Genomic DNA, 17,101 nt, shown 5'->3' on the forward strand with positions numbered 1-17,101 from the left:
TTGGAACAATATAACAGGCTCTCTCAGAGCAACAGCAAGTTAACACACATTATACACTTTTCTTTTCTGAACAGGTACCAGAAGAAACACTTATCAGGGAACAGCATAAACAAAGTCCAGTGATACAGGTTGAGCAGTTATAACAATGACAAATTAACTTTAAACAGCCACTTTTGGTATCCTTTCCTGTCTTACTCCTCTGCACCAAGCCAGTTGGTAAGACACACACGGTCTGTTACGTTTTCAGATGATAAAGAACATCTCTTCTTGTGAACAATATGACCAGCAGGAAAAAGCTTTCACAGGTACAGATGCTGCAGGTGTGGCACCGTACCTCTGTGGACCGACTCTCACGGAAAGGCTTCCATATAAGCAACTGTAACTCCAAGATAACGGTGGTTCCCCAGCAATGCCCAGGCGTCTCAAGTGAGAGCAACAGTTGGTGCACGTTGTAAGGCAGCCATGTTTGTAGTCCGCTCCGTCCCATACAACGTGTTCTCCTGCCCGCGGTGCGTCTTGAGGGAGGCTCATATGCGCCGTCATTGGTCAGATTCTCAGGATGCTGAGCATGATAAAATCATTAACACTGTTAATGGATGCTGCGTTAACGTGCCCAGTCCTAATATATATATATATATACAGTATATATCTTCTCCGCAGCGCCTCAGGGATCACCGGGCAGAAGCCGTGGTTTCATCAGCTGATTGCGGGAATAGACAAAGTTTCAAGTTTCAAGTTTTTTATTTGTTCGAGATGGACAATATACATTGAGAACACTTTACATTAAAATGTAAATGCACCCAATTACAGCCGCAAGGCTGATTTCCATCGCCTGCGCCCTGCCAGAAGGGACAGGCTGAGTGTCCCAGAGGAAAAGGTGCAGCAGCAATAAACTACAATCAAGTATAGGCCTCACTCATTGGGCGTGGCTCCCCGTTACAAACAGGAAGTAACAGACGCCATCTGAATTCCCTCTGTGGGAGAGATGGCATGAGGACTGTGTGTGTTTGTGTGTGTTTGTGATGCTGTGTTTGTGTGTGTTTGTGATGCTGTGTGTGTGTTTACAGGCAAACAGGAATGGGCTTCGTGTCCACCATGGCGAGAGTTGGCAGCATGGCCGCTCCTGCCATCCTCATCCTGGACGAGGTGACCCAAACTTTGTGAACAATAACCATCGATTAATAATGAGACTTTTTATACTTTTTATTCATAAAATCTATGTGATCAATCTCAAGAATAAATATCTCAATCAATCCTTCTCTCTTCAAGTCTTAAACTAGATCTCATGTCTGCCTGTCTCTCGGCTTCAACGTTGTTGTTGTTGTTGCTAATGAACTACATTTCCCAGGTATTCCCCTCTTTGCCCAATGTGGTGTATGGGGGGGCGGCAGTGCTGGCCGGCTGCTTCGCCTGCTTCCTGCCGGAAACACTTAACATGCCACTGCCCGACACCATCGAAGACGTAGAGGACAGATGGTGAGCGACTGGCTAACAACCAGCTTTGTTAGCAGTGTTAGCTTAATTAGCATTGTTAGCTTTATTATTATTTGGGTCGGCTGGAGCTCATAGGGGGAGTGGTCGTCCCGCAACCACAATGTAGCCGGTTGGATCCCCGCTCTGCCTGTAGTTTATGGTGAGAGTCCAAAGGATGGGTCCAGGGGGATACACAAAGTGTACATTATTACTATCACTGTTAGCATTGCTAGCTTCTTGAGCATCTTGAGCTTCAATTGTATCATTATCCTTATTATCTTCATTAGCATTGTTAACATTGTTAGCTTAATTGGCATTGTTGGCAAAATTGGCTTTATTTAGCATCATTAGCTTTGTTAGCTAGCTGTTGCTGAGTTAGGGACATTGCTGGTCTTGATTAATAAATAATAAATAAACAAATTGTCTGGTATGAAGGTCTGGAGCAAGCCCCGCCCCGCGAAAAGAAGAGGGCGTATCTTTGAAAGAGGCCATGGACTTTGGTGGTGGAGGCGTGGTCTCAACTGATGGCGTGCCTTTAAAAGAGCTAAAGGAAGCAGAAGTTACGGGACTGAACGCCCTGTGACCAATTAGACGGATGGACTGAACCTCGACCAATCAGAGGGCTTGACTGAACCTCGACCAATCAGAGAGCTGGACTGAACCTCGACCAATCAGAGAGCTGGACTGAACCTCGACCAATCCGAGAGCTGGACTGAACCTCGACCAATCAGAGAGCTGGACTGAACCTCGACCAATCAGAGAGCTGGACTGAACCTCGACCAATCAAAGGGCTGGACTGAACCTCGACCAATCAGAGAGCTGGACTGAACCTCGACCAATCAGATGGCTGGACTTAACCTGGACCAATCAGATGGCTGGACTGAACCTCGACCAATCAGAGGGCTGGACTGAACCTCGACCAATCAGATGGCTGGACTTAACCTCGACCAATCAGAGGGCTGGACTGAACCTCGACCAATCAGAGGGCTGGACTGAACCTCGACCAATCTATTGATTATAGATTATTGATTAGATGAAAGTGATGTGTTTTCATTTAAATGACAAATCCATAACAGTGTAACACAAATAAAAGTGATTGATATCAGATTGCTGTTTGTCTCCGGCTGTATGGAGCTCCAGTCACATGACCTGAGTGCCCATGTGCAGCTTCCTGTTGTCTCACAGCGGTAGCTCAGAGAAAGAGGCCGTGAACCTTGACCCCCTATACTCTGTCCGCGTCACGGAGCTACACCTTCAGATGGAATCTGCCGTGTTCCTCATGTGATGTTCATGGCTGAAGTGAGGGTGGAGGCCCCCCTCATCTGAAAGGAGCAATGGCTCCACCTTCAGCGCTCTTATTAGCCTCAGCAACAGTAGCCTACACACGTATTAGCCTTAGCTACAGTACACAAGTATTAGCCTCAGCTACAGTAGCCTACACACGTATTAGCCTTAGCTACAGTACACAAGTATTAGCCTCAGCTACAGTAGCCTACACGCGTATTAGCCTCAGCTACAATACACAAGTATTAGTCTCAGCAACAGGACACAAGTATTAGTCTCAGCAACAGGACACAAGTATTAGTCTCAGCAACAGGACACAAGTATTAGCCTCAGCAACAGGACACAAGTATTAGCCTCAGCAACAGTACACAAGTATTAGCCTCAGCAACAGAACACAAGTATTAGTCTCAGCAACAGGACACAAGTATTAGCCTCAGCTACAGGACACAAGTATTAGCCTCAGCAACAGGACACAAGTATTAGCCTCAGCTACAGGACACAAGTATTAGTCTCAGCAACAGGACACAAGTATTAGTCTCAGCAACAGGACACAAGTATTAGTTTCAGCAACAGGACACAAGTATTAGTCTCAGCAACAGAACACAAGTATTAGTCTCAGCAACAGAACACAAGTATTAGCCTCAGCAACAGTACACATGTATTAGCCTCAGCAACAGAACACAAGTATTAGTCTCAGCAACAGGACACAAGTATTAGCCTCAGCTACAGGACACAAGTATTAGCCTCAGCAACAGGACACAAGTATTAGTTTCAGCAACAGGACACAAGTATTAGCCTCAGCTACAGGACACAAGTATTAGTCTCAGCAACAGGACACAAGTATTAGCCTCAGCAACAGGACACAAGTATTAGTCTCAGCTACAGGACACAAGTATTAGCCTCAGCTACAGGACACAAGTATTCGTCTCAGCAACAGGACACAAGTATTAGTCTCAGCAACAGGACACAAGTATTAGTTTCAGCAACAGGACACAAGTATTAGTCTCAGCAACAGAACACAAGTATTAGTCTCAGCAACAGGACACAAGTATTAGTCTCAGCAACAGGACACAAGTATTAGTCTCAGCAACAGGACACAAGTATTAGCCTCAGCAACAGGACACAAGTATTAGTCTCAGCTACAGGACACAAGTATTAGTCTCTGCAACAGGACACAAGTATTAGTCTCAGCAACAGGACACAAGTATTAGTCTCAGCAACAGAACACAAGTATTAGTCTCAGCAACAGGACACAAGTATTCGTCTCAGCAACAGGACACAAGTATTAGCCTCAGCAACAGGACACAAGTATTAGCCTCAGCAACAGGACACAAGTATTAGTCTCAGCAACAGGACACACGTATTAGCCTCAGCAACAGGACACAAGTATTAGCCTCAGCAACAGGACACAAGTATTAGCCTCAGCAACAGGACACAAGTATTAGTCTCAGCTACAGGACACAAGTATTAGTCTCAGCAACAGGACACAAGTATTAGTCTCAGCTACAGGACACAAGTATTAGTCTCAGCTACAGGACACAAGTATTAGTCTCAGCTACAGGACACAAGTATTGGTCTCAGCAACAGGACACAAGTATTAGTCTCAGCTACAGGACACAAGTATTAGTCTCAGCAACAGGACACAAGTATTAGTCTCAGCTACAGGACACAAGTATTAGTCTCAGCAACAGGACACAAGTATTAGTCTCAGCTACAGGACACAAGTATTAGTCTCAGCAACAGGACACAAGTATTAGTCTCAGCAACAGTACACAAGTATTAGCCTCAGCAACAGGACACAAGTATTAGTCTCAGCAACAGGACACAAGTATTAGTCTCAGCAACAGGACACAAGTATTAGCCTCAGCAACAGGACACAAGTATTAGTCTCAGCAACAGGACACAAGTATTAGTCTCAGCTACAGGACACAAGTATTAGCCTCAGCAACAGGACACAAGTATTAGCCTCAGCAACAGGACACAAGTATTAGTCTCAGCAACAGGACACAAGTATTAGTCTCAGCTACAGGACACAAGTATTAGCCTCAGCAACAGGACACAAGTATTAGCCTCAGCAACAGTACACAAGTATTAGTCTCAGCTACAGGACACAAGTATTAGTCTCAGCAACAGGACACAAGTATTAGTCTCAGCAACAGTACACAAGTATTAGCCTCAGCAACAGGACACAAGTATTAGTCTCAGCTACAGGACACAAGTATTAGCCTCAGCAACAGTACACAAGTATTAGTCTCAGCAACAGGACACAAGTATTAGTCTCAGCTACAGGACACAAGTATTAGTCTCAGCAACAGGACACAAGTATTAGTCTCAGCAACAGTACACAAGTATTAGCCTCAGCAACAGGACACAAGTATTAGTCTCAGCAACAGTACACAAGTATTAGTCTCAGCAACAGGACACAAGTATTAGCCTCAGCTACAATACACAAGTATTAGTCTCAGCAACAGGACACAAGTATTAGTCTCAGCAATAGGACACAAGTATTAGCCTCAGCAACAGGACACAAGTATTAGCCTCAGCAACAGTACACAAGTATTAGCCTCAGCAACAGAACACAAGTATTAGTCTCAGCAACAGGACAAAAGTATTAGCCTCAGCTACAGGACACAAGTATTAGCCTCAGCTACAGGACACAAGTATTAGCCTCAGCAACAGGACACAAGTATTAGTCTCAGCTACAGGACACAAGTATTAGTCTCAGCAACAGGACACAAGTATTAGTTTCAGCAACAGGACACAAGTATTAGTCTCAGCAACAGAACACAAGTATTAGTCTCAGCAACAGGACACAAGTATTAGTTTCAGCAACAGGACACAAGTATTAGTCTCAGCAACAGGACACAAGTATTAGTCTCAGCAACAGGACACAAGTATTAGCCTCAGCAACAGGACACAAGTATTAGTCTCAGCAACAGGACACAAGTATTAGTCTCAGCAACAGGACACAAGTATTAGTCTCAGCAACAGGACACAAGTATTAGCCTCAGCAACAGGACACAAGTATTAGTCTCAGCAACAGTACACAAGTATTCGTCTCAGCAACAGGACACAAGTATTAGCCTCAGCAACAGGACACAAGTATTAGCCTCAGCAACAGGACACAAGTATTAGCCTCAGCAACAGGACACAAGTATTAGCCTCAGCAACAGTACACAAGTATTAGTCTCAGCAACAGGACACAAGTATTAGTCTCAGCTACAGGACACAAGTATTAGTCTCAGCAACAGGACACAAGTATTAGTCTCAGCTACAGGACACAAGTATTAGTCTCAGCTACAGGCCACAAGTATTAGTCTCAGCTACAGGACACAAGTATTGGTCTCAGCAACAGGACACAAGTATTAGTCTCAGCTACAGGACACAAGTATTAGTCTCAGCTACAGGACACAAGTATTAGTCTCAGCAACAGGACACAAGTATTAGTCTCAGCTACAGGACACAAGTATTAGTCTCAGCAACAGGACACAAGTATTAGTCTCAGCTACAGGACACAAGTATTAGTCTCAGCAACAGGACACAAGTATTAGTCTCAGCAACAGTACACAAGTATTAGCCTCAGCAACAGGACACAAGTATTAGTCTCAGCAACAGGACACAAGTATTAGTCTCAGCAACAGGACACAAGTATTAGCCTCAGCAACAGGACACAAGTATTAGTCTCAGCAACAGGACACAAGTATTAGTCTCAGCTACAGGACACAAGTATTAGCCTCAGCAACAGGACACAAGTATTAGCCTCAGCAACAGTACACAAGTATTAGCCTCAGCTACAGGACACAAGTATTCGTCTCAGCAACAGGACACAAGTATTAGTCTCAGCAACAGGACACAAGTATTAGTCTCAGCAACAGTACACAAGTATTAGCCTCAGCAACAGGACACAAGTATTAGTCTCAGCTACAGGACACAAGTATTAGCCTCAGCAACAGTACACAAGTATTAGTCTCAGCAACAGGACACAAGTATTAGTCTCAGCAACAGGACACAAGTATTAGTCTCAGCAACAGGACACAAGTATTAGTCTCAGCAACAGTACACAAGTATTAGCCTCAGCAACAGGACACAAGTATTAGTCTCAGCTACAGGACACAAGTATTAGCCTCAGCAACAGGACACAAGTATTAGTCTCAGCAACAGGACACAAGTATTAGTCTCAGCAACAGGACACAAGTATTAGTCTCAGCAACAGTACACAAGTATTAGCCTCAGCAACAGGACACAAGTATTAGTCTCAGCTACAGGACACAAGTATTAGCCTCAGCAACAGGACACAAGTATTAGTCTCAGCAACAGGACACAAGTATTAGTCTCAGCAACAGGACACAAGTATTAGTCTCAGCAACAGAACACAAGTATTAGTCTCAGCAACAGGACACAAGTATTAGTCTCAGCAACAGGACACAAGTATTAGTTTCAGCAACAGGACACAAGTATTAGTCTCAGCAACAGGACACAAGTATTAGTCTCAGCAACAGGACACAAGTATTAGCCTCAGCAACAGGACACAAGTATTAGTCTCAGCAACAGGACACAAGTATTAGTCTCAGCAACAGGACACAAGTATTAGTCTCAGCTACAGGACACAAGTATTAGTCTCAGCAACAGGACACAAGTATTAGTCTCAGCAACAGGACACAAGTATTAGCCTCAGCAACAGGACACAAGTATTAGTCTCAGCAACAGTACACAAGTATTCGTCTCAGCAACAGGACACAAGTATTAGCCTCAGCAACAGGACACAAGTATTAGCCTCAGCAACAGGACACAAGTATTAGTCTCAGCAACAGGACACAAGTATTAGCCTCAGCAACAGGACACAAGTATTAGCCTCAGCAACAGGACACAAGTATTAGCCTCAGCAACAGTACACAAGTATTAGTCTCAGCAACAGGACACAAGTATTAGCCTCAGCAACAGGACACAAGTATTAGTTTCAGCAACAGGACACAAGTATTAGCCTCAGCAACAGTACACAAGTATTAGCCTCAGCTACAGTACACATGTATTAGCCTCAGCAACAGGACACAAGTATTAGCCTCAGCTACAGTACACACGTATTCAAGATTCAAGATTCAAGATTCAAGATGTTTTATTTGTCACATACACACACAGGGTGTGCAGTGAAATGAAAGTGGCAATGCTCAGCAGGAATGTGCAAGGGCAACAAGTACACACTATTTACAATAAAAAACAACACAATATTTACAGTAAGTGTGTGTGTGTGTGTGTGTGTGTGTGTGTGTGTGCCTAAGAGGGGCAGTTGTGTGGGTCTATGTGGGGGTCCTGGTGAGGTCGGAGTTCACAGTCCTGATGGCCTGAGGAAAGAAACTCCGTCTCAGTCTCTCTGTTCTTGCAGCGTGACTACGGAGGCGCCTGCCTGACCGCAGCAGCTGAAACAGTCTGTTGTTGGGGTGGTGAGGATCCTTCATGATCCTGCCGGCTCTGGTTCTGCACCTCCTGGTGTACAAGTCCTGCAGGGTGGGAGTGTAGTTCCAATAGTGCGTTCAGCCGAACGCACTACTCTCTGCAGAGCCTTCCTGTCCTGAGCGGAGCAGTTGCCAAACCAGGCTGTGATGCTTCCTGTCAGGACGCTCTCTACAGCTCCAGAGTAGAAGGACTGAAGGATCCTCTGGGAAACTTTAAATTTCCTCAGCTGCCTGAGGTGGTAGAGGCGCTGCCTTGCCTTTCTCACCAGAGTGTCTGTGTTTGTTGACCATGTCAGATCCTCGGTGATGTGGACTCCCAGGTATTTATACCCGCTCACCCTCTCCACAGTAGTCCCGTTAATCCCCAGTGGTGAGTACGTCCTCTGTTGTTGTACCCTCCTAAAGTCCACAATCAGCCTATTAGCCTCAGCAACAGGACACAAGTATTAGCCTCAGCTACAGTACACAAGTATTAGCCTCAGCTACAGTACACACGTATTAGCCTCAGCAACAGGACACAAGTATTAGCCTCAGCTACAGTACACAAGTATTAGCATTCAAAGAAACTTACAGTACCAGAAGTAAAGTAAGATTAGAGAAAGCCTTAAAGTTCTGCACTTTCTTCTCCACGTTCTTCATATTTGTATTGGATGTAAAACATAAAAATATAAATGTATTTGTTAAACATTAAGTGTGGAATCTGATATTTGAGAAAGTTATACATTTATACGTTATATATATTTAAAAAAAACATAACTCATAAATTGATGAGGTAATTATTATTATTTTTATCTCGAAACATTCAAATACAACAAAGACATTAACTGTTCACTGCATGTTATATCTAGTCCACATACATATATATATATATATATATATATTCAATTCAAGAGCGTCAACAGGGCCATGGCATAGTTGGTAGTATATATACACACATATATATATAATAAATATAAAAACATATATATCTACACACATATATATGCATATATAAACACATATATACATATACACACATATACAGACATATATATGCACACACATAAATAGATACACATATATATATATATATACACATGGTTTGTTTGTTTGCTGTTTGTACATGCTATTGCCACTGTTGACCATATCTGCATTTCTCTGATGTTTGGTTGATGGTTTCCTGCTTTGACCTCTCAGGTCAGATGTAAGATACATGTTGCCCCAGGGCCTCTGTGCAATGACTTTAAAGTTGAATCTGAATATATATATACACAAACATAAATACACTTATATACATAGAGGCTTTTCGTATTGTTGTTTACATACATTGGCTGCTGTGAGGCCCAATCCGAAGCTGATCAGCTGTTCATCGATCACACATCTCTGTTTTTATTTCTCGTGAAGATTGACGCCTCCTGACGGCGGTCTGACGCGTCACGTACTCCGACTCATCGTCCAATCAGAAACGACGCTCTGTTCCGTTTCATTTGAGTGACGGAGCTTCCTGCCAACGGCGGTGCGCCTGCGCAGGTAGCAGGGTTGTGGGGGGCGGGGCTAGGCATCGCTCGGAACACAGCGGAAGAAAATGGCGGCCGTGGCTGCAGAGCCAGCAGCTGCAGCGGTTCCGAGTACAAAAATAACCGCGGAGACGGACGATGAAGGCTCGGCAGAACCGGGTCCTCTTGGTCTGGGATTCCCAGGAGCCCTGCTGGAGACTGGCCCGGCCGTGGAGACGGTCGTCCGCCCGGGGGAGGGCGGTGGGGAAGAGCGCCGCCATGTCAGGCCGGAGTCCGCGGCGGGAAACGCGCTCTCCGATGGCCCCGGTAGCGACGACCGGACCGGTACTGGCCCTATGGACCGCTTCAGTCCCGGGGTTCCGATAGACTCAGAGGGCGTTTACCGCAGCACCCTGGCGGACCCGCAGCCCGCAGCCGTGTTTCTGCACTCTGTACCGGATCCCCCCCCCCTCACCGAGGCCGGCTTGTCTCTAGCGGAACCGGCGGAGCCGGACCGGGCCGAGACTGCGGACAGAGAACGGAGTTACAGAGTCCAACCGGAGTTAAGGCAAACGGTCCCAGCGACCGAGGAGCTCCCAGGCCTGCGGGACTCCTCCCCGAGGAGCCGGCTGATGACGGAGAGACCCACCGGAGAGGACTCCTCTCGACCGGAACCCGGTCTCGCCTCCGAACAGGATTTGAGTCCAGGGTCTGAAGTCCGGGTCTCCCTGGACCACGTCATCGATGACGCGCTGGTGGTGTCCTTCCGGGTGGGGGAGCAGCTGTTCTCCGGGGTGCTGATGGATGTCTCCAGAAGGTATTGAGCTCCAGAACTGAGTGATGATATATTGAAAATAGGGCTGCACGATGGTGTAGTGTGTACACACACACACACATATACACATATATATATATAGTTCTCATCCCGCGTGTTTAGCTGAGTCTGTAAGGTTCTCATCCCGCGTGTTTCGCTGAGTGTAAGATTCTCATCCCGCGTGTTTAGCTGAGTCCTTAAGGTTCTCATCCCGTGTGTTTAGCTGAGTCTGTAAGGTTCTCACCCTGTGTGTTTAGCTGAGTCTGTAAGGTTCTCATCCCGTGTGTTTAGCTGAGTCTGTAAGGTTCTCAACCGTGTGTTTAGCTGAGTCTGTAAGGTTCTCATCCCGTGTGTTTAGCTGAGTCTGTAAGGTTCTCATCCCGTGTGTTTAGCTGAGTCTGTAAGGTTCTCATCCCGTGTGTTTAGCTGAGTCTGTATGGTTCTCATCCCGTGTGTTTAGCTGAGTCTGTAAGGTTCTCATCCCGTCTGTTTAGCTGAGTCTGTAAGGTTCTCATCCCGTGTGTTCAGCTGAGTCTGTAAGGTTATCATCCCGTGTCTTTAGCTGAGTCTGTAAGGTTCTCATCCCGTGTCTTTAGCTGAGTCTGTAAGGTTCTCATCCCGTCTGTTTAGCTGAGTCTGTAAGGTTCTCATCCCGTGTGTTTAGCTGAGTCTGTAAGGTTCTCATCCCGTGTGTTTAGCTGAGTCTGTAAGGTTCTCATCCCGTGTGTTTAGCTGAGTCTGTAAGGTTCTCATCCCGTGTCTTTAGCTGAGTCTGTAAGGTTCTCATCCCGTGTGTTTAGCTGAGTCTGTAAGGTTCTCATCCCGTGTGTTTCGCTGAGTCTGTAAGGTTCTCATCCCGTGTCTTTAGCTGAGTCTGTAAGGTTCTCATCCCGTGTCTTTAGCTGAGTCTGTAAGGTTCTCATCCCGTGTGTTCAGCTGAGTCTGTAAGGTTCTCATCCCGTGTGTTTAGCTGAGTCTGTAAGGTTCTCATCCAGTGTCTTTAGCTGAGTCTGTAAGGTTCTCATCCCGTGTGTTTAGCTGAGTCTGTAAGGTTCTCATCCCGTGTGTTTAGCTGAGTCTGTAAGGTTCTCATCCCGTGTGTTTAGCTGAGTCTGTAAGGTTCTCATCCCGTGTGTTTAGCTGAGTCTGTAAGGTTCTCATCCAGTGTCTTTAGCTGAGTCTGTAAGGTTCTCATCCCGTGTGTTTAGCTGAGTCTGTAAGGTTCTCATCCCGTGTCTTTAGCTGAGTCTGTAAGGTTCTCATCCCGTGTGTTTCGCTGAGTCTGTAAGGTTCTCATCCCGTGTCTTTAGCTGAGTCTGTAAGGTTCTCATCCCGTGTGTTTCGCTGAGTCTGTAAGGTTCTCATCCAGTGTCTTTAGCTGAGTCTGTAAGGTTCTCATCCAGTGTCTTTAGCTGAGTCTGTAGGGTTCTCATCCCGTGTGTTTAGCTGAGTCTGTAAGGTTCTCATCCCGTGTGTTTAGCTGAGTCTGTAAGGTTCTCATCCCGTGTCTTTAGCTGAGTCTGTAAGGTTCTCATCCCGTGTGTTTAGCTGAGTCTGTAAGGTTCTCATCCCGTGTGTTTCGCTGAGACTGTAAGGTTCTCATCCCGTGTCTTTAGCTGAGTCTGTAAGGTTCTCATCCCGTGTGTTTAGCTGAGTCTGTAAGGTTCTCATCCAGTGTCTTTAGCTGAGTCTGTAAGGTTCTCATCCCGTGTCTTTAGCTGAGTCTGTAAGGTTCTCATCCCGTGTGTTTCGCTGAGTCTGTAAGGTTCTCATCCCGTGTGTTTCGCTGAGTCTGTAAGGTTCTCATCCAGTGTCTTTAGCTGAGTCTGTAAGGTTCTCATCCCGTGTCTTTAGCTGAGTCTGTAAGGTTCTCATCCCGTGTGTTTCGCTGAGTCTGTAAGGTTCTCATCCCGTGTCTTTAGCTGAGTCTGTAAGGTTCTCATCCCGTGTGTTTCGCTGAGTCTGTAAGGTTCTCATCCCGTGTGTTTCGCTGAGTCTGTAAGGTTCTCATCCCGTGTGTTTAGGTTCGGCCCGTACGGGATCCCCATCACGGTGTTCCCCAGACGAGATGACCAGAGTCGCCCTGTGCAGTCACCGCCGGCGGCCATGGTTGTCCCGCCCAGCCTACAGGAAGGTGTACCTGTGACTCCGCCCCCCCCCTGGACCTCCAAGCCGCCGCCTCTGTTCCAGGACGGGGCGCCGTACCCGCCTCCCCTGTTCATCAGGGACACCTACAACCAGGCCTTACCTCAGCCGCTGCCACGCAAGATCAAACGGCCAAAGCGGCGCTACCGCTCTGAGGAGCCAACCTCCATCATGAACGCCATCAAGCTCCGCCCCCGCCAGGTGCTCTGCGACAAGTGCAAAGGTGTGGTGGCGTCCAGCGGCCACAGGGAGTCCCGGCGAGGCCCGGGGGATCTGAGGGGCGACGAGGCGTCGCGGCTGCGCCGGCGACCGGCCGAAGGACCGATATCCTCCGAGGTCAAGCGGCTGAGAAGTGACGACAAGAGAGGACGTTCTGCCGCGGACAGACGCTCGTCTTCTTCAGGGATACGCGTGTCCTCTTCATCGTCCTCTCAACGTGTGCTTAGGGGCGTGGCCTCATCTTCATCCTCACCGTCATCCAGCAGCATGTGTCTGAAGCTGAACCCGAAGAAGGTTCTGTCCAAAGGTTCCACCGTCGACTGCTCCGAAGCGCCGCAGGTTCTTCAGAAGCTGGCGAGGACCCAAAGACCCAAAGACCAGGATCAGGACCAGAACCAGGACCGCTCCAAGGCCGTGACGCGGGCAGCGGCACTGCAGAACCACAACCAGAAGGTGCACTTCACGCGCCGCCTGCAGCATCTGGGCGGCGCCGCCGTCGGCTCCCTCGTGGCGCTTCCCCCCCGGATGCGCCTCAAACCCCAAAGGTACCGTACCGACGACAGCCAGGCGTCCTCTCCCTCGCCGTCCTCTTCCTCGCCGCCCCCCAAACAAAGCGCTCGCTCATCGCCTCCCAAACTTACTTCAGGCCCCGATCCAGAATCGCCCCAAGACCCGTCACTGGACACGCCCCAGAACCTGTCCGAAGCCCCGCCCCCGACCACGGCGCGTCCTCCAACGCCCCCCTCCACCTCCTGCGCCTCCAGTTTGGGGGAGGAGGAGGCTGAGAAGAGAGGGGGAGAAGAAGATGGGGAGGTCGTAGAGGCTCCTCCCCCCTGCTCCTCCTACTCCTCCTTGGACTCCTCCCACTCAGAGTGCAGCTCCACAGAGACCTTTGACCTCCTCCCTCCAGGAGATCCGCCCTCCTCCGTGTTGGGGCCTCTGTGTCCCTCCTCTTCCTCTCCCTCTACCCCCCCGCCCCGAGCCGATGGCGAGGAGGAGCAGGCCGGCGGTGAGGAAGACCAAGAGGATGAAGGTGAACCGAAGAGGCGTCGCAAGTCTTCCACTTCCTCTTCGTCCTCCTCGTCCTCCTCGTCCTCGTCCGTCTTCTCCAAGCTGGTGTCCAAGTGCTCGCTCCCCGACGGCCGCATGGTCTGCGTGGGCGACATCGTCTGGGCGAAGATCTACGGCTTCCCGTGGTGGCCGGCGAGCGTGCTGGGCATCACGGTGTCGCGGCGAGGCGACACCGGGCTGGCGCTGCGGCAGGAGGCGCGCGTCTCCTGGTTCGGCTCGCCCACCACCTCCTTCCTGCCCCTCGCCCAGCTGGCCCCCTTCCTGGAGAGCTTCCAGTCGCGCTTCGACAGGAAGAGGAAGGGGCCGTACCGCCGCGCCATCGCCGAGGCCGCCAGCGCCGCCAAGCAGCTCACACCGGAAGTGCGGGCGCTGCTCACCCAGTTCGAGACGTAGCATCAGCTGCTCCGCCTCCCTCCCTGCCCCCGAAACACAGGCCCCGCCCCTCTGCCCCGCCTATTGAGGAATTGGGAGGAGCTTGTCCTCGGTTACCCGTCCAGCAGAGACGGCGAGCGGCAGACGATGCTCACGCTTCCTGTTCTGGGAGCAGGGGGCGGGGCTTGGTATTTACTTGTCAGTGGGCGGGGCTTTTCTCTGGTCGCCTCCCCCTCTCCACACAGGTCCTCAGTTTCAGGTGTTGCTGTATTCACACTCCGAGCTCATTGAGCGGTCGTGTGCCTCACCTGATGATGTCATCGTGATGTCATCAGACAACAGTTGTAAAGATAAACACCGAATGAGCCGCGTGCTGAGGCGCGTCAAACTGAGGCCGGGGGTCTCAAACGGGGTCCAGAGCTGAGTCCCAGGGTCGGGTGGATCAGCTGATGAACATGCTCTCTGATTGGTCCCCGTAGTCCATGACATCAGGTCTCTGTAGTCCTGTATGGGATCAGGTCTCTGTAGTCCTGTATGGGATCAGGTCTCTGTAGTCCTGTATCTGATCAGGTCTCTGTAGTCCTGTATGGGATCAGGTCTCTGTAGTCCTGTATGGGATCAGGTCTCTGTAGTCCTGTATGGGATCAGGTCTTTGTAGTCCTGTATCTGATCAGGTCTCTGTAGTCCTGTATGGGATCAGGTCTCTGTAGTCCTGTATCTGATCAGGTCTCTGTAGTCCTGTATGGGATCAGGTCTTTGTAGTCCTGTATGGGATCAGGTCTCTGTAGTCCTGTATCTGATCAGGTCTCTGTAGTCCTGTATCTGATCAGGTCTCTGTAGTCCTGTATCTGATCAGGTCTCTGTAGTCCTGTATGGGATCAGGTCTCTGTAGTCCTGTATGGGATCAGGTCTCTGTAGTCCTGTATCTGATCAGGTCTCTGTAGTCCTGTATGGGATCAGGTCTCTGTAGTCCTGTATCTGATCAGGTCTCTGTAGTCCGGTATCTGATCAGGTCTCTGTAGTCCTGTATGGGATCAGGTCTCTGTAGTCCGGTATCTGATCAGGTCTCTGTAGTCCTGTATCTGATCAGGTCTCTGTAGTCCTGTATCTGATCAGGTCTCTGTAGTCCTGTATCTGATCAGGTCTCTGTAGTCCTGTATCTGATCAGGTCTCTGTAGTCCTGTATCTGATCAGGTCTCTGTAGTCCTGTATCTGATCAGGTCTCTGTAGTCCTGTATGGGATCAGGTCTCTGTAGTCCTGTATCTGATCAGGTCTCTGTAGTCCTGTATCTGATCAGGTCTCTGTAGTCCTGTATCTGATCAGGTCTCTGTAGTCCTGTATGGGATCAGGTCTCTGTAGTCCTGTATCTGATCAGGTCTCTGTAGTCCTGTATGGGATCAGGTCTCTGTAGTCCTGTATCTGATCAGGTCTCTGTAGTCCTGTATCTGATCAGGTCTCTGTAGTCCTGTATCTGATCAGGTCTCTGTAGTCCTGTATCTGATCAGGTCTCTGTAGTCCTGTATCTGATCAGATCTATGTAGTCCTGTATCTGATCAGGTCTCTGTAGTCCTGTATGGGATCAGGTCTCTGTAGTCCGGTATCTGATCAGGTCTCTGTAGTCCTGTATCTGATCAGGTCTCTGTAGTCCTGTATCTGATCAGGTCTCTGTAGTCCTGTATGGGATCAGGTCTCTGTAGTCCTGTATCTGATCAGGTCTCTGTAGTCCTGTATCTGATCAGGTCTCTGTAGTTCTGTATGGGATCAGGTCTCTGTAGTTCTGTATGGGATCAGGTCTCTGTAGTCCGGTATCTGATCAGGTCTCTGTAGTCCTGTATCTGATCAGGTCTCTGTAGTCCTGTATGGGATCAGGTCTCTGTAGTCCTGTATCTGATCAGGTCTCTGTAGTCCTATATCTGATCAGGTCTCTGTAGTTCTGTATGGGATCAGGTCTCTGTAGTCCTGTATCTGATCAGGTCTCTGTAGTCCTGTATGGGATCAGGTCTCTGTAGTCCTGTATCTGATCAGGTCTCTGTAGTCCTGTATCTGATCAGGTCTCTGTAGTCCTGTATCTGATCAGGTCTCTGTAGTCCTGTATCTGATCAGGTCTCTGTAGTCCTGTATCTGATCAGGTCTCTGTAGTCCTGTATCTGATCAGGTCTCTGTAGTCCTGTATCTGATCAGGTCTCTGTAGTCCTGTATCTGATCAGGTCTCTGTAGTCCTGTATCTGATCAGGTCTCTGTAGTCCTGTATCTGATCAGGTCTCTGTAGTCCTGTATCTGATCAGGTCTCTGTAGTCCTGTATCTGATCAGGTCTCTGTAGTCCTGTATCTGATCAGGTCTCTGTAGTCCTGTATCTGATCAGGTCTCTGTAGTCCGGTATCTGATCAGGTCTCTGTAGTCCTGTATCTGATCAGGTCTCTGTAGTCCTGTATCTGATCAGGTCTCTGTAGTCCTGTATCTGATCAGGTCTCTGTAGTCCTGTATCTGATCAGGTCTCTGTAGTCCTGTATCTGATCAGGTCTCTGTAGTCCTGTATCTGATCAGGTCTCTGTAGTCCTGTATCTGATCAGGTCTCTGTAGTCCTGTATCTGATCAGGTCTCTGTAGTCCTGTATCTGATCAGGTCTCTGTAGTCCTGTATCTGATCAGGTCTCTGTAGTCCTGTATCTGATCAGGTCTCTGTAGTCCTGTATCTGATCAGGTCTCTGTAGTCCGGTATCTGATCAGGTCTCTGTAGTCCTGTATCTGATCAGGTCTCTGTAGTCCTGTATGGGATCAGATCTCTGTAGTCCTGTAT

At 48.4% G+C, this 17,101-nt stretch overlaps 2 protein-coding genes across 17 annotated transcripts in view; both read left to right on the top strand.

Annotated features, from left to right (window-relative positions):
* LOC130191970 (solute carrier family 23 member 1-like) overlaps positions 1-17,101 on the top strand; it is a 63,441-nt gene that overhangs the window by 23,095 nt on the left and 23,245 nt on the right. For 2 of the 6 annotated variants that reach the window (XM_056411759.1, XM_056411762.1), the window contains 3 exons: positions 1,068-1,146; positions 1,349-1,476; positions 1,909-2,578. The exons of the other annotated variants lie outside the window; for them this stretch is intronic. In XM_056411759.1, the coding sequence (XP_056267734.1) occupies positions 1,068-1,146; positions 1,349-1,476; positions 1,909-2,056 (355 nt within the window). In that variant the 3' untranslated portion in view covers positions 2,057-2,578. Of the gene's footprint in view, positions 1-1,067; positions 1,147-1,348; positions 1,477-1,908; positions 2,579-17,101 lie in introns of those variants that run through there. 6 annotated transcript variants of the gene reach the window in all.
* pwwp2a (PWWP domain containing 2A) lies at positions 8,951-16,771 on the top strand. 11 transcript variants are annotated; one of them, XM_056411767.1, is made up of 6 exons: positions 8,951-10,499; positions 12,521-15,029; positions 15,264-15,393; positions 15,888-16,043; positions 16,096-16,303; positions 16,616-16,771. In XM_056411767.1, exons 1-2 carry the CDS (start codon positions 9,772-9,774, stop codon positions 14,322-14,324), a joined length of 2,532 nt encoding a protein of 843 aa, XP_056267742.1. In that variant the 5' UTR covers positions 8,951-9,771; the 3' UTR covers positions 14,325-15,029; positions 15,264-15,393; positions 15,888-16,043; positions 16,096-16,303; positions 16,616-16,771. The 11 variants fall into 11 exon arrangements, 9 of the variants coding, with proteins under 9 accessions (XP_056267742.1, XP_056267744.1, XP_056267746.1 ...); XM_056411769.1 differs by having other exon boundaries at positions 15,888-16,017; XM_056411771.1 differs by having other exon boundaries at positions 15,888-15,965.

The sequence above is a fragment of the Pseudoliparis swirei genome, chromosome 3 (genome assembly GCF_029220125.1).
Source record: "Pseudoliparis swirei isolate HS2019 ecotype Mariana Trench chromosome 3, NWPU_hadal_v1, whole genome shotgun sequence".
Classification (NCBI taxonomy): domain Eukaryota; kingdom Metazoa; phylum Chordata; class Actinopteri; order Perciformes; family Liparidae; genus Pseudoliparis; species Pseudoliparis swirei.

What these genes read in the sequence shown, in the direction of transcription:
- pwwp2a (XM_056411763.1), top strand. Translation starts at nt 9,772, where the DNA reads ATGGCGGCCGTGGCTGCAGAGCCAGCAGCTGCAGCGGTTCCGAGTACA. An exon ending in CTGATGGATGTCTCCAGAAG is followed by an intron (nt 10,500 to 12,520) that starts GTATTGAGCTCC and finishes CCGTGTGTTTAG; the next exon opens with GTTCGGCCCGTACGGGATCC.